Source organism: Chlorella variabilis (genome assembly GCF_000147415.1).
Source record: "Chlorella variabilis unplaced genomic scaffold CHLNCscaffold_18, whole genome shotgun sequence".
NCBI classification, from domain to species: Eukaryota; Viridiplantae; Chlorophyta; class Trebouxiophyceae; order Chlorellales; family Chlorellaceae; genus Chlorella; species Chlorella variabilis.
The window spans coordinates 198,206-217,960 of record NW_005435070.1 but is presented as its reverse complement, the minus strand read 5'-3'; the positions used below and the strand labels follow the sequence as shown (position 1 = coordinate 217,960).

Below are 19,755 nucleotides of genomic sequence, written 5' to 3'. Positions count from 1 at the left end.
TGGAGGGTGCGTCCGGGGAGGCGGGGAGGCAGGAGGTGGTGGTGGGGGGGGTGCGTCCATGCCAGCATGCGCATGCACATGCCACCAGACGCAGCAGGCGCGGAGCCGCGGCGGCGCTGCATTGCGGCGGCTGGCCCTTCCCAACACCGGCCGCCGCCGCGGCCCTCCCGACCAGCGGGGCATGAGCCCGCCCGCACCCACCTGGTGCTCGAAGAAGTTGAAGTCGAGGTAGCGCTCGAAGCGGCGCACAAAGGGGATCGACACCGCCTTCCACTGCACCTGGTAGGTGAAGGTGAGGGAGGCACCCGAGGTGAGCGGCTGCGGCGACTCGCTGGTCAGGTTGATGTGGATGACCTGCGGGGGCGGGGCAGGGGAGGGGTGTGCGTGTGTGTGTGTGGAGGGGTTGGGCAGCGGCCGGCCGGAGGAGCAGCACTGCGCATGCCTTTCTGGGACAGCATGGCAGCGCTCGAACAGCATGGCAGCGACCCCGGCATGCCGGCCGGCGCCGGCACACCGCGCCGCATGCAGGCCGGCCGGCACGGCCTCCATCCACACACGCCACAGCCTCAACCCTTGGCTGTCACGGAGCCGGCAAGCCAGCCCCGGGCACCAGCCCCATTCCCCGCACACACCCGGTCCCCGTTGTATGCGATGTCAAAGGTCTTGTGTGTGTAGATGTACACGTTGCTGTCGCCCTTGGTCTGCTCCGGGGGCGGGCCCACAAAGCCCCAGATGGGCAGCTCGTCGGCGAAGAACTCGTACCAGTAGTGCCGCCGTACCGCCTCGGTGAAGTCCTCCACCTGCGGTACGGGTGCGGTACGGGCCATGCGGAACCGCGTGGGTGGCGCAACGTTTGAGGCAGCCGGTGGGCCAGCTGGCGTCCAGCGCTGGGGGAAGAGGGAATGCGGCAGCGGCAAGCACGGTGCCAGGCAGCAGCAGCTGAAGCTGCCACGGCTGCCACATGCTCCACGTCGGTGGCTGTTCCCCATCTCCGCTTCTGCTGCTGCTCCTGCCGGGCACTCCACGGCTGCTCTCCCGCCAGCTGATGATCGCTGACCCCCGCACCATGCACTGCTGCAGCATGCCGCCACACCCTGGCCCAGGCCCGCTTGCTACTGCTGCTGCTGCTACCGCTGCTGCTGTCGTCCTGCCCTGCCACAGCTCACATGCCCGCTGGCAGCAGGCAGCAGCAGCGCAGCCGCCAGACAAGCCGCACAGGCGGGCAGCGCCAGCAGTACAAGGCAATGCCGCAGCTGGCAGCACAGGCATTCCCTGGACCAGGCGCCACCGAGCAACGGCTCGCCGGCAGCACCCGCCAACCGGAACCCATCACCCGCCGCCTGCCTGCACCCAGCACCCGCAAGCGCTTTCGCACCTTGTCGTCGTCCAGGTTCATGGTGCAGATGTCCCGCTTGGGCATGTCTGTCCTAAACTTGAGCTCCAGCTGCGAGTCGATCAGCTCGTTGCCTTGCAGCACCTCGCCCAGCCCGCCCCACTTGTGCCGCGTCTTGTCAGCCGGCTTGGGCTTGCAGAAGGGCAGCAGGTAGTAGTTGTCTGTAGGTTCAGGTGGAAAGGGGAGGGCAGGGGGGGGGCGGGCGGGCAGCAACATGGCACAGGTGAGCAGGGCAAACGGAGGCGCCAAGTTGCCGGCATGCCACACACACACAGCGGTGCAGCAGCTCACATGTCTCCTGCGGATTGTTGTAGGGCCCCACTTTATTGACCCACAGGGTCACCACGTCTCCCACTTGGTACTGCAGGGCGCGAGAGGAGGCAAGCACGCTGGGGGTGAAGCACAGCAGCGGGCCGCACGGCGGAGGGCGGGGGCTGGTGGGGGAGCAGCGGCGCCGACTCGATCGCGGGCCTGCCGCGTCGCCAGGCGGCTGGTCTCCAGCAGCTGAGTGCAGGTAACCCGTCCACCGTCCCGCTTCACAGCTGCAACCGCGCTGGCTGCGGCGATCGTTGCTCCCGCCCTGCGGGGCTTACCCTGTGGTTGTGCTCGTCCGCCGAGGCCAGCCCCGCCAGCAGGGCCAGCGCTGCCACAACGGCAGCTGCCTGGGCCCCTCTCATTGCTCCTGCTGCCGGCAACCAGTGCACATAAGCTCTGCGGCCTGTCTCTGTGCAGTTGGGTGCTTCCTTGCTGCCTGGCGGATCCCTGGAGCCTCTGGAGGGACGATCAGATGCCTGACAGGCCGTTTGGAGCGACCGCCACCAATTTTGGTAACAGGTAGAAAACGGAAGAATAACAGCGTGCCTGAGGCCTCATGGGAACCGGCCGTTTGGCACCCGCGATCAACGGATTGCATCACTCACAGGGAGAGGACCGGGGCCAGCCTCACACCAAAATGGCGACGGCGGCAAATACAGCAGAACCCTGGTCCCCCGCAGTCCGGGGCAGCTCCCTGCGTGTCGATGTCGCGGAGGTGGGGGGTGCAGGAGCACGCCGCATGTCAGGGCATGCAGCGCCGCCGCCATGCCGCCACCGCCGCTCGCCTCCCGCTTCATCATGCTCGGCTGGGCCCTGTTGACTTCCAGGTGCTGGAGGACAGCAAGGCGGCGCTGCAGCTGGTGCTGGAGGCGACTCCTGGGTGGGGACCGGTGAGCGCAGGCCGCGGCCCAGGCACTGCTCCGTAGCCCCCTCCTCCGCCGCCTGCTGCCCAGAACGCCACGCTCCCAACCGCCGCCGCGCCCTCCCTGCGCTGCTGCAGGAGGCGGCGGCCGCCGCCAGGGTGGAGCAGGTGAGCGGCGCGATGACCAACCTGGTGTACCGCTGTACCTCGCCAGCCGCGGCCGCCAACGCCACCGTCATCGTGCGCGTGTTTGGCACCGGCGGCAAGCTGTTCAGCCAGAAGGACGAGCGCAACATCTTCCTGCTGGCTTCCGACCTGGGACTGGGGCCCAAGTGCCTGGTGCGCAGCGGGTGCCTGATGCTGGCTGGGGCTGGCCGCCATCTCGCCATATCCCACACTGGATGGTAGAGAGGATGTGGGCGTAGGGGATTGTCTGGCGTTTTGTTCGGTGGGGCGGAGGCCGGGAGGCGTAAAGCTGACCGCGCGCCTGTACCTCCACCTACCCCCGGCCCTTCTGCTGCTGCCTCCCAGTGCAGGTGGAGTACGGCAACGGGCGGGTGGAGGAGTTCCTGCCGGGGGACAACCTGAGCTGCGACAGCATGCGGGCCCCTGCCACGTCAGCAGCCATCGCCGCAGCCCTGGCCGTCTTCCACGTCCGCATGCTGGCCCGGCTGCCCGCGGCGCAGGGTCTGGCGGCAGCGCCGGGCATGGCGGCACCCGGTGCAGGCGGCAGCGGGATCGGGGATGCAGGCGGCAGCGGGAGCGGAAAGGGCACAAGCGCAGACGGTCGGGCGCAGCAGGCGGCGCCCGCGGGGCTGCGGCCGGCCATCTACGACCGGATACAGCAGTGGTATGCGGCGGCACAGGAGGTGTGCGGCGCAGAGCTGAAGCAGCTGGGTCTGGCCAACATTCCAGAAGAGGTGGGCGGCGTTGGCGTGGCGCGTGCGTGTGTGTGGTGGCGGCGGCAGCATGCCCGGTCTTGCCATGCTGGCTGGTCTCCCGATCTCCCACGTGCGCCCCCTGCTGCTGTCCCCTTCCTCGCCATCGCCCACCCCATTCCCCACCTCGCCCCGCGCCCTTCATCCCCGACACCCCCTGGCTGCCTTGCATCCTGCAGCTGGCAGCCCTGGAGGCACACCTGGCGGCAAGGTACCCCGCTTGGGTGGGCTTCTGCCACAACGACCTGCAGTACGGAAACATGCTGCTGTTTGGCAGCAGTACAGGTGGTACCGCCAGCAGCGCTGCGGATGCGGCCACAGCAGCAGCAGCAGCAGCAGCAGCAGCAGGAACAGCAGCGGCGGCGGCGCAAGAAGGAGGGGCAGCGGCAGGAGTAGGGACTGCGGCAGCTGCGGCAGACGGTGGTTCGCCAGCAGCCAACGGTGCAGCAGGGGAGGGAGATAGCCCCGGCGAGGCTGCGGCCGACGCAGACGGCGCCGGCGGCAAGGCTTCCGATGCCGACGGCGGCAGCGCTGCGGGCCCTCTCTCCATCAAGCTCATTGACTATGAGTACAGCACCCTGAACGACGTGAGTGACAGCTGGGAACGCCTGCATTTGCGGGCTGGCGGCGGCTGTGCCCATTCCGGCGGCTATGCCATGAGCCCGCCTGCGCTGCTGCTCCCGAGACTAGATCCTTGCAACGTCCTGGCGGGTGGCTGCAGGTGTCCTATGATCTGGCCAACCACTTCTGCGAGTGGGCCTACAATTACCACTCAGGTGCGGGCGGGAGTGGCAGGCCTGCCGGGTGGCAGGCCTGCTGCCGCGGCTGCTGCTGCTGCCCTCCTTCCTTTTGCTGGCGGCTAGGTGCGCTGCATGTGTGTGTGTGTGTGTGTGTGTGTGTGTCAGCAGAAGCGGAGCAGCACAAATGGTGATGCCTTGCATGCCGGCAGGGCTGCTGAGCTGCCTGAGCCAGCTGGCGGCGATCCGTGCGCTCTGCCCCCTGACACCCTCCTGCAGATGAGGCGCACCTGTTCCGCGACGACCGCCTGCCCTCCCAGGAGCAGCAGCTGCACTTCTGCCTCGCCTACGTGCGCGCCATGCGGGCGCACGTGGCCGCAGCCGGCGCCGCCGCCGCCGACCGCCCCGCCAAGCGCCGCGCCGTGGGCGGCTCTCCCGAGCCGGAGCTGCCCGGCCCCGGCGCGGGCCTGGCCACGCGCATCCTGGCCGCCGGCGCCGCCGGCGGCGCGGGCCGGGACGGCGGCGCGGCGGGGGACGCGGCGGCGGCGGCGCTGCTGCTGCGCAAGGCGCAGGCGCACCTGCCGCTGGTGCACCTCAAGTGGGGCCTGTGGGGGTTGATCCAGGACCAGATGTCTGACGTGGACTTTGACTACCTTGCGTACGGCAAGCAGCGCATTGAGCGGTACCACGCCACCAAGTGCGCGCTGCTGGGCCAGTAGGGAAGAGCCGAGGGCCACAGCACGAGAGGAGAGGCTGTCGGGGGCACGGATGCTGCCCAGCCGAAGCCGCCCTTCACCCTGCCTTGTTGCACAACACTGCAGTTTACCTGTTGCCCTTGATTTCGCACTGCCGAGATGCCATGATGAGTGATGGCTGACTGTACTGATTTGACACTGGAACACTGTGACGGATGCCAGGCTATGAACGGCGCAGGCGGCCGCCCGGCGGCGCATCCCCAGCGCGCAGCAGAGCACAGCACGGCGAAGGTCCTAGCGTTGCTGCCGCGCATCCACTCCTTATGACGAGCGCCAGAGTCACTGCCATTGTCTGCGCTGCTCTGGGTTGTCTGTTCTGTTCACTCGTGGTCCGATCAGCCAGCCGCCCTTCAACCTGTGGAGCTGGAGCAGACAACGGAGCAGCTTCCGGGTCGTGCGACATCCACGCCGCCGGTGACGCAGCAGCGACGACATCACCAGCGCCACCGCCGCCGCCGCGCGCCATGTTCGCCTTTGGCCCCGTCATCCGCCAGCCGGCGCTGGGGCGCCACACGGGCAGCGTCATCCTGCTGCACGGACTGGGAGACACGGGGGAGGGTAAGGCGGCGTGCATGGCGCAGGCTGCGGGTCTGCCCGAGGAATTGTCTGCACTGAACGTCGGCCAATTCCGTCCCTGCCGCCTCTCGCCAGGCTGGGTGCCTGTGGCCCGTCGGATGTGCTGACCTTGGCGCATCCCGCCCCTCCCCTGCCTCCCACTCCTTTCCAGGCTGGGCGCCGGTGGGCCCGCAGCTGCGGCTGCCGCACATCAAGTTCATCTACCCCACGGCTCCCACGCGGCCCATCACAGTCAACATGGGCATGCGCATGCCGGGGTGAGGCCTCAGGGGTGCACTCTGGGGTGGTGCACTGGAGGACCCTCATGTGGTGTGTGTGGTTGGGTGTGCGTGGCCGGAGGGACGCATGCCAGCCGGCACGCGTGCATGTAATGCATATATGTAAGCGTGCTGGCCTGCCGTGGCGTGCCCGGGCGGGCAGCCACAGCGGAGCAAGCGCCCACCCCTCCCCTTCCCTCCCTTTCGTTGCTGCGCAGGTGGTTTGACATCACCCACCTGGACCAGACCGGTCTGCTGAACATGATGAAAGGTGGGCTGGGCCGCTGCCTGTCCCCCGGGATGACGCCGGTGCTGCTTGCTGCACCGCTGCGCTGCATGCTGGGCGGCCAGGCCAGGGCCCATCCCAGCCCTGCCCGAAGCAGGCAGCCGGCCGTCCACCCAGCCGCCCGTCCTCGTGCCACCTGCCCACCCGCCGACCCTGCCGCAGGCCGGCCGTTCGACCCGGAGGGCGTGGCGGCGGCGGTGTCGCATGTGCGCACCCTGATCGAGCAGGAGGTGGCGGCGGGCATCCCGCTCAGCCGCATCGTGGTGGGCGGCTTCTCTCAAGGCGGCCACGTGGCGTACAAGGCGGCGCTGACCCACCCGCAGCCGCTGGCGGGCTGCATCGCGCTTTCCACCTGGCTGGAGCCGTCCCTCAAAGACGTGGGGCTGGCTGCGGCGGTGTCGCCTGGCTTATGCACAGTGTGCCGAGGCTTGGGGCCGTGCCGAGGGCGGCTCGTGCTCATGCCCCCCACCTGCCACCTGAGCCCTGGCCTGCCGCCTCACCACTCCCACCCCGACGCATGCGCATCACACCACACCACCACCACCACCGTGCCGCCCCGCTGCCGCGCCTGCAGGTGCCGCCAGCCAACCTGCAGCTGCCACTGTTTGTGGGGCATGGCAGCGTGGACAACCTCATCCCGCCTGTCATCGCCACCACCACCCAGGAAGTGCTGGAAGGGATGGGCTGCACCAACATTGAGTTCCACATGTGAGTGAGGCTGAGGGCGAGGGCGAGGCAGGGGAGGGCGGGTGGGGTCACGGTGGATGAGGAAGAAGCCAAAGAAGCTGCTGCCGCTGCCGGTGGCAGCACCGCCGGGAGAGGTTGTCTTGTATATGTGCGTGTGTGGTGGTGGGGCCGGCAGCGGGGCGAGTGTTTGGGTCATTTGCCTTGGCTGGTGGGGCCGGGGCGAGTGCCACTGGGGCTGCCTGCCTGCCCACCTGCCTGCCTGCCCACCCACCCGCCTGCCTGCCTGCCTGCCCGCCTGCCTGCCTGCCCACCCACCCGCCTGCCTGCCTGCCTGCCTTACACTCCCGCCCGCAGGTACACGGGTATGGGCCACAGCAGCTGCCCCCAGGAGCTGCAAGACGTGCGGAACTGGCTGCTGCGGTGGGTGGAGCCGACCAGGGCTCAGCTGCTGCCAGGCCGGGCCGCCGGCGCTCCTGGGGCTGCACTGACTGCTGCTGTGGCACAGCCCCCTGCCGGCCAAGGCCTGCCTTTCAACTTCCTTGCCCAGCTGCCAGCCTGACAGGCTTGCCATGTTGGCCTGCCTGTTCGCCTGCCTGCCTGTTCGCCTGCCTGCATGCCTGCCCGCCTGCCTGCAGGGTGCTGCCTGACCTCCCTGCCACCCGGGAGGAGGTGCAGAGCATGTCAGTTGGGCAGCTCAAGGCCTTCCTGCAGGGCAAGGGTGGGTGGAGCGGCTGCGCCCACCTCTCCCCCAGTTCCCATGCCTTGCTGCTTGTTCACCTGCTCACTCTGCCCACCCGACCCACACGCCGCACCCCAACCACACCACCCCGCAGGCGTCAACACCACTGGCATGTTTGAGAAGAGCGAGATGGTGGAGGCGGCTCTGGCGCTGCTGTAGCGCGCCGCCGCTGGTAGCGCTCTCTGTTCCTTGCGCTCATTCAACCTGCCATTATCCTTTGGTTGCCGTTGTTGTGTGGTTTGATGCGTTGCCCACATTGCCCTGCTAACTGCCTCCCGCACTATGTGCAAACACAGCATTATCTTACTAGTACGGCACCAGACAGCTCGCCACCAGCAACTGCAATGCAGTGCGGCGTGCTTCCCCATGCTGCGCTCTGCTTCCACCAGATGATGTAGCATCAATGCGTGCCGCACTTAACAAGCAGCACACATGCATGGCGCAGGGCAAGCCAAGGCAGGGCAATCATGAGGTGTACACCATACAGCTAAGCAGGGCATGGCATGGTTCTTCACAATGTGAGGAACATGAACACAGAAACAGGTGTGCTGCACCGTCTTCTCAGCTGCCATCAGGTGCCAGCGCCCCATCCGCTACCCACTGCCGTCCTCGTCGGCTTTGCCCGCCGGTACCTGGCTCAGCGAGTCCCTGACATCGGTCTTCTTGGGTATCTTGGGCTTGGTGGTGACCAGTGGCTTGCTGCCAGCAGCTGCGTTGCCCTTGCTCTCAGCCGTGGCGCCCTTGTCGGCAGTTTCGTTGGAATCGGGGTCGATCTCGATGTTGGATCCGCCTGGCAGTTTCCCGGACGTGGGGACAATCTGATCACCCTTGCACACACCATACACGTTGTTGCCTGGGTCGGCACCCTCGCACACCACGGTGCCGCGGCCTGAAGGGCAGCAGGCCAGGCAGAGGGCGATGCGTTGCCAGGAGCTCTCAGTGGCTGGCATCGAGGCGCAGCAAGGCATCCATGCCCTGACGAGGTCAATACCTCCACAGTGTGGGTTCGTCCATGCAGCGACCGGCAGCCCACAGCCTGAGGCAGGCGCCACAGCCACCAGGCAGCCTCACCAGCGCAGCACTTGTCTGAGCTCGGGCAGCGTTCGCCCGGGTTCAGGCAGGAAGCCTGGTCTGGGCAGTCGGCTGAGGTGAAGGCAATCTGCAGCGGGCAGCATCCAGCGAGCAGCAGGCAATTTGGTGTGGCCACAGCATTGTGTCAGCCTGAGCCAGATGGCCCACCATGCTGAGGGCACAGGGTTTGCTCCAGAGCAGCCGCAGCCCCTCACGTCGTTCACCCACACCGTGCGGCCCTGGGAGGGCCCGTCCACGACCTGCGACCAAGGCGGGTGGGCAGGCAGTGCAGTCAGTAGGGAGGCACCATTAGGCAGGCATGTTTGGCGCATGCGTGAGCTGAAATGAGGGTCAGCAACGCAGTCAGCATCCCCTGCCCGTTGCAGGAGCACGTGGGTCCTGTACCGAGCACACCTGGGCCTGCGTCCAATAGTACTGCTCTATTTTTTCCGTGCCTGAAACGATGCGGATCTGCAGCAGGGCACTGAAAGCAGTATGCAATGATGGCTCGCATGATGCAGCAGATTCCCAACTCAATTTGGTTTGGGGATGCACCCCGGGGAAACGAACGTTCCGTGCACTGCTTCCTTTCACCGGGGCACGTGCCAGGCACCTTTCAGTGCCAGTGAGACAGCCGCGGCTGGGCAAGCAAGCCGGGCAGCTGGGCGCGCCTTGGTGCCAGGCGCCAGAGAGCCCTCAGTCGCAGAGCAGATGGACGCAGCGCGGTGGATCTGCAGCAGCGGTGCCAAAGCGCAGGCCGTGAGAACGGGGTTGTGCGGAGGTGTGAGGCACTGCCTGGTGTGGAACCAGCCCGCCTGGGCCAGAAGACGAACGGGCACGCCAACGCAAGCAGTCCCGCAGCCGACATGCTTGCGCATTGCGCAATGTCTGCACCGCCAGCTCACGTTCACGTCCTGGCGGGCAGCGCCACATATCTGGGCTCCCACGCCCGACAGCATTGCCAGGCAGAGGAGCAGGAGGAGGGCGGTGGCGACGCAGGGAGCCTTGGAGGGCATCTTGCTGCAGCCAGCTGGCAGCAAGTGCTGCTGGGGTTGGTGGAGGGCAGAAACGAGGGCAGGGAAGCAAAAATGAGGGCTCAATGGTCAGGCAAATCATGCACAATCAGGGCAGTACTGCGTGCCTACTCACCGCGGCTCCCTCGGCCCAGTAGCTAACTATCGGCGCGCGGTACTGCCGTGTTGTTGCATCGGTTTTCCTGCCCTGGGAGCCCTCCTTTTGCTTCCCTGCCCTCGTTCTGCCCTCTACCGTCCCCAGCAGCACTTGCAGCCAGCAAGATGCCCTCCAAGGCTCCCGCCGCCACCGCCCTGCTCCTCCTCGGCTGCGTGGCGCTGCTGTCGGGCGCTGTAGCCCAGGAGTGTGCTCAGGCTCGCCAGGATGTCAACGTGAGTGGTTGCCATCCATCTGCCTGTCTGTGCTGGCAGCGCTACGGCAAACCGCCGGCAGGTTGGCACGCCGCTAAACATTTTCATGCTGCGCGGCGGCGGCTGGCGCGAGTCGCAGTGGCATGGCTGTCCCACGTTTACCCTTTGTTGAATTACATTTTGATACTTTAACAAGAACAAGCTTGGTGCTCAGACCTTTCAACGCATCTCACTGCCGCCCCTCTCTGCCGCCGCTTCCGCAGATTCGCCGCGACGCGTCTATCTGCTCTGCGACGGAGGGCTCTCTGGCGCCTGGCACCAAGGCACGCCCAGCTGCCCCTGCTTGCTTGCCCAGCCGCCTGTGGTGGCCGCGTGCAACAGGACACTGCAAGGGGCGCATCGGTAGGGACCTCACCACAGCAGCGAGCTGGGTTGGGGGAGGGGAAGGTGGTACTTCACTAGTACTGCATCGCAGCATCAATGGGTTGTGCTTCCATGGCCCGGCTGCAGGTCCGCAAAGTTCCAGGCACGGGGAAGAATGAACAGTACTTTTGGCTGCAGGCCCAGGTGCGCTGGATACAGCCTCACGTGCTCCGATACCAAGCAGGCAGGGGATGCCTTGCTGCCGCCTGTGCGCTGCCACAAGTTCATGCCAGCTCTGCCTGCCGCTGCCCTGCCCGCCTTGCCCGCAGGTGCTGGACGGTCCCTCTCAGGGCCGCACGGTGTGGGTGAACTGGGTGAGCGGCTGCGGCTGCTCTGGAGCAAACCCTGTGCCCGCAGATGAGCGTGGTGGCCATCTGGCTCAGACTGACGCCATGCTGTGGCCAAGCACACTGCCTGCTGCTCGCTGCCTGATCTGCCCTGCTCTGCAGTACGTCTTCAGCTCAGCCGACTGCCCAGACCAGGCCTCCTGCCTGAACCCGGGAGAGCGCTGCACGAGCTCAGAGCAGTGCTGCGCTGGTGAGGCCGCCTGGTGCTGTGGTGCCTGCATCTTTTTGTGGGCTGCCGGCCGCTGCAGGGACGACCCTGCACGGTGGTGGTGGTGAGCCCATCAAGGCTTGATGTCTTGCTGTGCCTTGTACCACCCATCTGCCCTCTTTCTGGCCTGCTGCCGTTCAGGCCGCGGCACCGTGGTGTGCGAGCGCTACGAGGCAACCCAATACCAGTATGGTGTGTGCAAGGGTGATCTGATTGTCCCCACGTCCGGGAAACTGCCAGGCGGATCCAACATCGAGATCGACCCCGATTCCAACGAAACTGCCGACAAGGGCGCCACGGCTGAGAGCAAGGGCAACGCAGCTGCCACTGCTGGCAGCAAGCCACTGGTCACCACCAAGCCCAAGGTACCCAAGAAGGACGATGTCAGGGACTCGCTGAGGCAGGTGCCGGCGGGCAAAGCCGACGAGGACGGCAGTGGGTAGAGGATGGGGCGCCGGCACCTGATGCACCTGAGAAGATGATGCAGTACATGTGTTTTCTTGCTCGTATTCCAAGACCGTGCCGTGCCCTGCTTAGCCGTAGTGCATATCCATATGATTGCCCTGCACCATCTGTGCCCCGCCTGTTGAGTGCGGCACGATTTGATGCTGCATGCTCTGCTGAAGCAGAGCTTGTCATGCAAAGATGTAGAGTCTGCAGCGAGTCAGTCGAAGCAGGCTGGTGCATTGCATTCCATGTTCCCTTGCAGCAGAGTGTAAGCTCAGAGTACTTGACAGCGCCACATCAACCAGAGGTGTATGGCACTACCACAGCAAGCCACGCATGCGCTGGTGGCCACCGTAAGCCCCCCTTGTAGCCGCCACTCAGTCAAAGCCATCGTAGTCTGCCAGCACGGCGCTCCAGGGGCGTGCCTTGGGCAGGCGCAGCGTGTAGAGGCTGCCCACCACCACGCACAGGTGGCGGGCTCGAGACATGGCCACGTTGACCCGCCGGCGGTCCCGGAAGAAGCTGCGTGGCAGCAGGGCGGGACAGGCGGGTGGAGGGAGTGAAGGGAGACGAGGAGGCACCGACCACGGCAAGCAGGCGGCCGGCAGGGGACTGCCAGGAAGGCACGCACACCGGTGCCAAAGGCAGGCCGGGTGCTGCGCGAGCACAGCGCCCCTGGGCACCTGCTCAGGTGCTGATTCTCGCTGCCGCAGAAGGCGTTGCGCACTGTGGACACGACGACCGCGTCGGCCTCGTCGCCCTGGCAGGCATCAATCGACAGCACCTGCGTGTCCACTCGTGGTGCCGGGTTGGGGCCGCCGAGGCACCCCTCCCACCAAACCGGCCCAGCATACCGCCTGCCACGCTACCCGCCGCCCGTCCACCATCCGACCTGCGTGGCCGGGCACTAGACCGCCGCACCTGGCAGTCGCAGGCGCCCCTCAGGGCGGGCTCCTTGGCCACCAGCCGCTCCAGCAGGTCCCGCTGCCTGTTGTAGATGGTGATGATGTAGATGGTGGGGTGGCGGATGCCCAGCTCACGCAGCTCCTTGGCCGCCTTACGGGCCACGCGCACGGCCCTGCAGTCACCAGCAGCCACCAGCAGGCGCGGTGGGGAGCAGCGCTTTGCATGCGCGCTGCCGGCGGCTGCCTCCGCACGCCTGGGTCGGCGGCAGCGGCTGAAGGGGCTGGCGCGCCGGCAGAAATACAGCCCCACAGCAGCCTACCCAATGCATGCAATCAAAGAGTCAACCGCCGAACGGGGCAGCAGCTCACTTGGATGCCTCCACAGGGTTGGAGTATCCGCCGCCCTGGTGCCACACCTCCTTGCCCCCAACCTGCACCATCCGGCAGGGCTCCGCCAGCGCCCGGCGGGCTGCAGCAGCCGCAGCGGTGTGCAGCCGGTCGGCGTAGAACTCTGCGGAAATGGCCCGGCATATGGCGGGGTGCATGCGATACTGATTCGTCAGCATCGCCGCCGGTACCGCCAGCGCCACCGCACGCTCCATGAAGCTGCACGGCAGGGCCGCACGCGGCAGGACGACCGGGTAAGGCTGGAGGCTGGTCCGAGAAGGCCAGTGGCTGCGGCCGGCCTGCTGGCCGGCCGGCCGGCAGCTAAGAACAACATCAGCCTGCACGGCACGGCCAAGAAAGGAGGCAGCAGGCCTGGCCATCACACTCAGAGGCTGCAGACCTGCGGACGTGGTTGGGCGGCGGGGAGACGAGGTCGGAGTAGGCCGGCAGCTGAAGGTGGTCTCCGACGAGCACCAGGTTGGCGGGCGCCAGCTTGATGAGCGGTGGTACCGCCATCTCAGCCACACACCCCGCCTCATCCATGAGGATGGTGTCCACGTCCACATCCACCTGCACGTAGGTATGACAGTACATACGGCGGTACTGCAGTACAGCCGGCGCGCTGAGGTGCGCTGTGCCTGCTGCCCTTTGCCCGCTGCTTGTTTGACCGCGTGCGGCTGCTGCCTTGCAGGCGCAGCCCCTCACCCCGTGATCAGCCAGCTCAAACACCATGCGGGGCGTGGAATCGATTGTGCAGGCATACACCCTGCAGGCAGGGCGGGCAGGCTGCATGAGAGGGCCAAAAAAGGAAGGCGCGCTGACCGCCTGTGCCTGACGTGCTCCCTCACCAGGCCGGCCTCATGTGAACAGCGTATTCACCAGCGCATACACACACACAACCCACACATATACACACCTCGTGGACGCCAGGATCTCCCGCTTGGCTGCCGCCTTCACCTCTGGCAGCACCCTGGCCAGCAGCCGCGTGATGGCCGGCTGCAGGATGTCTGCGGCGAGGGTGGAGTAGTCACGCTGCAACAGGGTGGTGTGCATGAGTGTGCATGAGGGATCGCGCCGCTGCTGGTTGGGCTGTCGAGTGCTACACTTGATGAGCTGCAGCACGTCGTCTGTCGGCAAGTGCGTGGCAGCGACAGGGCAAGGGTGCGGCTGTGAAGGAGTGCAGTGGGTTTGATGCTGCTGGCAAGCTCCCAGTGGCCGCTGCGCAGCAGGGCAGGGTGCACGCCAGACGCATCGCACCTGCCGCAGCCGCTCCAGCAGGCGGCGCAGGGTTCGCATCTCCTCCTGCGCGACGCCGTCGCTCGCGCCAGCTGCCACCACCGCCGCCAGCACGGCTTCTGCCTGGCGTACGCGTGCAGCAAGCGTCCCTGGCGGGACTGTGTTGTCACGCAGCTCCTGCAGCTGCCGCATGAGGTCTAGCCAGGCAGCCACGGTGGGGTGGCGAGCCAGCCGGGCCGTCAGAGTGTACTGCTTGGCCTTGTCCCCCAACCGCTCCTCACGCCCAAACACCAGCAGGCTGCCCTCCACGCCCGCCAGCTTGCCCACCACCGCATCCACGGCCTGGTTGCGGCTGCAGGTGACCAGAACCTGCGGCAGGCAGGCGCCCCAAGGGGCGTCCCAGGCGTGTGTTTTGGAAGGCGGGGGCAGGAAGGCGAGCAGCCACCTGGTGCAGGCCCCACTCAGCTGGCAGCCAGCCTCCTGGCAGGCTCGACAGCCCCTAAGCCCATCTCCTGCCGCCCTGTACCCTGGGCTTGCACCAGCCGCCCCACCTCCTGCTGGCAGCATGCCCACCTGCGCCCTGGGTTGCACCCTCGACTCCACGATGTGGAAGATGGTGGTGGACTTGCCGGTGCCGGGAGGGCCGTGGATGATGCTGAGCCCGCCCTGCAGGCCCTCCACCGCCGCGCGCTGCCCCGCGTTGATGGGCACGGTGTCTGGATGGGAGGGCAGGGCCAGACGGGAAAGGGGTGTCTTGGAGATGCTGTCAGGATTAGGACGGGAGGACTAGAGCGGGAGAGAGCGCATACATGGCAGGCAGGCACCAGCCAGCCGCAGGCTACAGGCAGCAGGCCAGAGCTCCTTTTGACCCCACGCAGCCCTCACCTGTGAGAAGGTGCACCGGCCCGCGGCGCAGCGTGCCCTGGCCGCTGCTGGACAGCTGGCGGGTCGGGTCGGCAGCCAGCTGCAGCATGTGCTGGGCTGCAGGGGGCAGGGTGCGGGTGCGCAGCTGGTAGCGCAGCGCCTGCACACCCGCGAGAGAGGAGGGCAGGAGGGGGGCGAGGAGCGCTCTAAGGTGAGCGGTGGCTTTGATGCGCTGCGCGGCAGCTGCCAGAATCAGGCCGGAGGCTGCACCAGCGTCGCCGGTGGGCGGCCCGCCCTCCCACGGCCTCCCCTGCCCTCGTCTCGGGGGCAGAGCGGAGAGGCACCCACCTGCGCGCTGGTGTACTGCAGCAGGAAGGATCCCAGGTATCCCAGGGACCTCATCTGCACCACCTCCCGCGCCCTGCCCCCCGCCTCCACCGTCGGCAGCAGCACCAGCACGTCGTCGCCGCTGTCTGGATCGCGCCGCGCCAGGCGGGCCACGTGGTAGGAATCGGTCTCCTTGACCTGCGGGCGCGGGCACGATGGGGCGGCAAAGAATTATGAGCACTGTGCATGGGCTGGGTAGTGGCGGCGGTGGCGGTACAGGACCGCCGCCAAGCCAGAGCAGGCGGTCGCCCGGGCCCACCTGCACCAAGTGCTTCACCCATGGCTCTCCCTCGTCGCTAAAGTCCAGGCTCTGCCCCCGCGTCCGCAGCGCCCGCCACTTGGCGTCAGACACCCAGCCAAAGTTCCACCACAGCTGCGCGGGCTCGGGGTGGCGCCCCTCTGCCGATGCCAGCGCCGCGGCGGCGGCAGCCTGCGGGCACAGGGGTGCGCGGCGGCCTCTGTTGCCATGCCTGCTGCATCGCGCTTTGATCGATCGCCAGGCACGCCATGCGATGTGAGGATCTTGCCTGGAACTCGAGGGCGGTGTGCGCCTGCATGTCGGTCAGGTAAGCCTCTGGCGAGGCGTGCACGTCTGGCAGCGCTGCCGCCTCGCCCGCCTTGCCGAAGGTCAAACCCCGCCAGTGCTCCTCCGAAGAGCCCTTGGCCAACTTGCGAGCGAAGTAGTCGATAGCAGGTATTCGCCCCACGTTGTGGCGATCGCTGCTGTCGGCGGCACAGCCGCTGACAGTGACCTGACAGCCACCCAGTCTGAGCCGGGCAAACACGTCGGCCAGCGTGTCGCCATCTGCCATCCTGATCGAGCACCTACATCACGTTTGCGGCAGAAAAAGAATGGTGTCTGGACATCACCGTGTTGCCCGTGTTGTGGGTGGGCCCGTGGGGTCTGACCCACAAACGAGGGGGCCCGGATATGGCCAAGAGGCGTGGCCGAGACAACAGTGCGACTATTTGCTCGCTTCAACCACAAACACATGGGATCTTTCCACCTCACCTAAAACTGACGAGTCTATTGTTCAAAGCTTGTCATGATGAATTTGGGCAGACAACCAATCGTTTACAGCTCCTTAGGTGATTGCGACGTTAGCTGCAGGTGCTAGAATCTAAAAACACCCGAAACCACGAGTGCCAGCCAGCTGGCGTCTTCTACTTTCTTCCCCCTTTGCCCCTCACCCCAGGTGCAAGGAACCCGTAAACTAATATTGTAAACTGTCTTTAGGTAGGTAATAACCCCGTGGAGGCAGACATGCCTCACCTGGTGGCGCATCTGAGATCATGAGACATGCGATTCCAAAAGCAACCAGCGGCCCAGGGCTCTCTTGTTTTGACTCCTGTAACGGTTCTTACAATCGTGCCAGTGTATAAGAGGGGCCAGAAAGTCAGTGGCTGCGGCCTGTCCCCGCCATGCCCCCACAATCTCCTCTTTCCAATGGCTGCCGGGCGGGCGCGGCCTGGAAACAGATCCTAATTGTCGAACAGAGTGTGTGAGGGGTGAAATATCGGCGAAAATCGCACGGCGGCGCCTTGCCAGGTGGCATGAAATGCGTGCTGAGGAACCCACCTTGGACGCACCTTCAGAGCCATCGCAGGACAGTCTTAGGTTTGGTAGGCTGAGGTCTGGTTCCTGAAACTCCACACCACCAAAACTTCCCAAGGTCTGAGCCGCGTCAGGCTCTGAGAGGGCGAGCGCAGCTGCTGCCATCAGCACGCTGTGGCCAGCCGCCACCGCCAGCCATCGCCAGCCGCCATCGGTGCCAGCGGTCCCGCCCCCGTGACCCGCCTGATGCCTGTACGCACCCCCCATGGTGCTGCTTGTTCCCAGTGAGCGGATCAGGCCTGCATGCTGGCCCGCTCCCAAAAGCCAGGCGCTGATACCGCCGCACTCGCACTGCCGGGTCTGTGCTCTTACCCCCGGCAGCCCCACCCGGCAGCCGAACCTCCCGTCCCCTCCCCACCGCAGTTTACATCGCCGTCTGCCTCACGGCGCTACTGCTGCTCCTGGCGCTGTGCGGCATGCGCACAGTCAATGCGCACTGGCCTTTTGAGGCGCGCAGCGAAGCAGGCGTGCCTACGCCACACGCCGATTCCGGCGAGGCCCACCGCCGCGACGCGCAGCAGCCCTTTGCCGTCGATGGCGGCGCTCAAGCAGGCGCGCTCAGCCGAGGCAGGCAGCAGCTGTGGTGCCGGCAGCGCAGCAAGCTGGCAGCCGCGGCCTCTCACTGTCCGCGTCTGCTCTGGTTCCTGCATGCGGCGACCCCTGCTCCATCCATGAGTTGCTGCTGCCGCTGGGTCGCTGCCGCTACCCGGTGCACCTGCAGGCCAGGCCCGCCCGCCCTGGACCCCGAGAGGGCGAGGTGCGGCGGGGCGGGTGCCGGTGGTGGTGCTGGAGCCTGATGGCCACGTGACGGTTGCCTACCTGACCCAGGACGCCAGCGGCTCTCCTCCCTGCTCTGGCACCAGTGCTGGCAGCGAGCAGAGCCCAGCTACGGAGCCCAGCGAGCATGGCAGCAGGTGGGCTGTCGCTGTGGGGGCAAGAGGGTGGAGGAGGTCAGCCTAGCATGAAGACGGCAAGGCTGGCATGGCCACAGCCTCACATGTGCTATGCGCTGGCCGGCTGCTTGCAGCACGTGCAGGGGAGTCGGGCAGGCACCCAGTGCCAGCGCGGCGCCAGCTGGCTCTCTAGCCGGCGGTCCAGCCGGCGCAGCGGCAGGGGTGGAGCCCCGCCTGGCGGGCAGCCACATGCGGGATTCCTCAGAGCTTGCAGCTGATGGTGGAGAGGGGTCAGACCTGGAGCAGGGCCATGGTGGCAGCCTGAGATGAGACCGCCAGGCTGGCACTGGCATGGCTGCGGCACACAATGGGCGCCCCTCCACCCGCCAATGCCCAGGCAGGCCACACCCGTCCAACCAGGCGCCATTGCGTCCCTGCACCGCTCCTGCATGTCGCTGTCTATCAGTTTACATCATGCGTGCATGGGCTGGGCAGCCCAGCGCAACCTCTCAAAAAAGTGCACTCTGCAGTCCAGGTGGCAGTGCACGTGGCAGGCATCTCAAAAGGCCGGGCACAAGCAGAGATCGAGGGAATGGCCTCGTGCCAGGCGGCAGGCTCAAGGAATGATAGGCAAAGGGGATGGGGCGCCTGCGCCCGCAGCAGCAGGCAGGGCCACTACGGCCGCAGCTCCGCTGCAGCAAGGTGCAAGCAACATCAGTGCACTGGGAAGACCGCAAACACGCTCCTGCTGAACACTAGCAAAGGGGATTGGTGTAATAAGGGAGAGGAAAAAATAACCAGTGGGAGAAGTGTTTGCTGCGATTAGTAGGCAAAGGGCAGACAGAGGGGGGCAGGCACTGGACACAGGAGCACGGGGGCACAGGTGTTGGCAGGGTAGCTGGGTGGGTGCTTGGGATGGGGCATGGTGAAGCTTTGCATGGGGGGTCGCGAGAAACACACAGGCAGCAAGCCGGGGAAGGTTGGGTGGCATGGTAGCAGCACGCGGCAGCCAGGCTGAGCCGCTGCTGCCTGCTGCCCAGTGCCTCGCATGCACAGCCTGCAGCTATTCAATCGGCGGCTGGCTTGCACACATCGTCCCACAGGCTTCTGGCCGGAAGCAGCGACACTGACGCCCATCACCTCTCGGTGGCGGAGCTCAGCGTATGTAGCAGGGCCCCGGTGCCGCCCAGGACGGGGCCGGCGTCCGAGCGGCGAGGGGATGCCACGGTGTAGCGGCCGACCATTGAGGCGCGAGGGGTGAGAGCCGCTGCAGGGGTGGGGCACAGGGGGGGCATCAGCAGGGGGAGCAGGCACGCATGCATGCACACACACACGCACGCATGCACGCGTGCATGCACGCGGCAGCGACCGCCGCCGCTGCCCACCTCCGCCGCTGGGGCTGGTGGGCATGACCCAGCCGCCAAAGGGCGAGCTGTCGCCGATGATGTCGGCCTCCTCCCACCCCGCATTCATCTCGCTGTTGGGGCCAGACATGACACGCAGCCCGGTGCCGTACTTGTTGACCTGCGGGGGGTGGTGCGGGGAGTGAGAGGCACGGTGTAGCGGGTGGCGGAGTAGGTGCAGGTGCTGGGGCTGTTGTGCGCGTGTGTGTGCGCATGCGCGTGCGAGTGGTGTGGACGGGCAGGGCAGGCAGGCAGAGAGGCCCTGTGCCGAGCTGACGGGCGCGCAGCACGGCGTGCCACCCACCCAGGGCCCCACCTGCACCACCTTCACCACCATGGACCCCTTGACGCTCTTCAGGCACACCACGTAGTCGTTGGGCTTCACCAGGCGCTGCACAAAGGCGGCGCTGATGGCCTCGCTGATCAGGTCCTCTGCGAAGCAGGCGCAGGGGAGGGCACGCAGGGCAGACACAGGTGAGGATGTGTGGGCGGGGCAGGCGCAGGGGAGGGCGCGTCGGCGTGAGATGAACAAGCGCTGGCAGGCAGCTGGGGCAGGGCCGATCGGCGACGCGTGGGAAGGGAATGGTAGGCGGGATCGTGCCAAAGCCTCTTGGCGGCGCTTGTGGCGCGTGTGTGCAGCCA

The 19,755-nt window shown here is 66.6% G+C and overlaps 4 protein-coding genes across 4 annotated transcripts in view; 2 read left to right on the top strand and 2 right to left on the bottom strand.

Annotated features, from left to right (window-relative positions):
- CHLNCDRAFT_36511 (hypothetical protein) overlaps positions 1–2,165 on the bottom strand; it is a 5,995-nt gene extending 3,830 nt beyond the window's left edge. The window contains exons 1-5 of the mRNA XM_005845206.1: positions 1,987–2,165; positions 1,685–1,754; positions 1,376–1,554; positions 633–800; positions 202–354 (exon numbers count right to left, since the gene is read on the bottom strand). Coding sequence (XP_005845268.1) covers positions 202–354; positions 633–800; positions 1,376–1,554; positions 1,685–1,754; positions 1,987–2,070 — 654 coding nt within the window. The 5' untranslated portion in view covers positions 2,071–2,165. The remainder of the gene's footprint in view (positions 1–201; positions 355–632; positions 801–1,375; positions 1,555–1,684; positions 1,755–1,986) is intronic.
- Positions 2,166–2,345: 180 nt separating this feature from the next.
- Positions 2,346–4,964, top strand: CHLNCDRAFT_136960 (hypothetical protein; the record flags this gene model as incomplete). Its single annotated transcript, XM_005845338.1, has 7 exons — positions 2,346–2,423; positions 2,536–2,598; positions 2,709–2,909; positions 3,107–3,490; positions 3,688–4,095; positions 4,230–4,284; positions 4,525–4,964. 7 exons carry the CDS (start codon positions 2,346–2,348, stop codon positions 4,962–4,964), a joined length of 1,629 nt encoding a protein of 542 aa, XP_005845400.1.
- Positions 4,965–5,464: 500 nt separating this feature from the next.
- CHLNCDRAFT_136959 (hypothetical protein) lies at positions 5,465–7,704 on the top strand (the record flags this gene model as incomplete). The annotated part of the gene is made up of 8 exons (XM_005845337.1): positions 5,465–5,558; positions 5,728–5,833; positions 6,052–6,104; positions 6,282–6,514; positions 6,694–6,827; positions 7,161–7,226; positions 7,442–7,524; positions 7,640–7,704. The coding sequence occupies 8 exons, from the start codon at positions 5,465–5,467 to the stop codon at positions 7,702–7,704; spliced, it is 834 nt and encodes a 277-aa protein (XP_005845399.1).
- A 3,867-nt stretch (positions 7,705–11,571) lies between these two features.
- CHLNCDRAFT_58591 (expressed protein) lies at positions 11,572–16,132 on the bottom strand. The gene is made up of 13 exons (XM_005845205.1): positions 15,730–16,132; positions 15,462–15,632; positions 15,164–15,340; positions 14,837–14,975; positions 14,525–14,667; positions 13,973–14,320; positions 13,632–13,747; positions 13,421–13,481; positions 13,116–13,285; positions 12,698–12,934; positions 12,345–12,501; positions 12,107–12,207; positions 11,572–11,945 (listed from the first exon to the last, which is right to left on the bottom strand). The coding sequence occupies exons 1-13, from the start codon at positions 16,012–16,014 to the stop codon at positions 11,801–11,803; spliced, it is 2,250 nt and encodes a 749-aa protein (XP_005845267.1). The 5' UTR covers positions 16,015–16,132; the 3' UTR covers positions 11,572–11,800.
- Between the last annotated feature and the right edge of the window lie 3,623 nt (positions 16,133–19,755).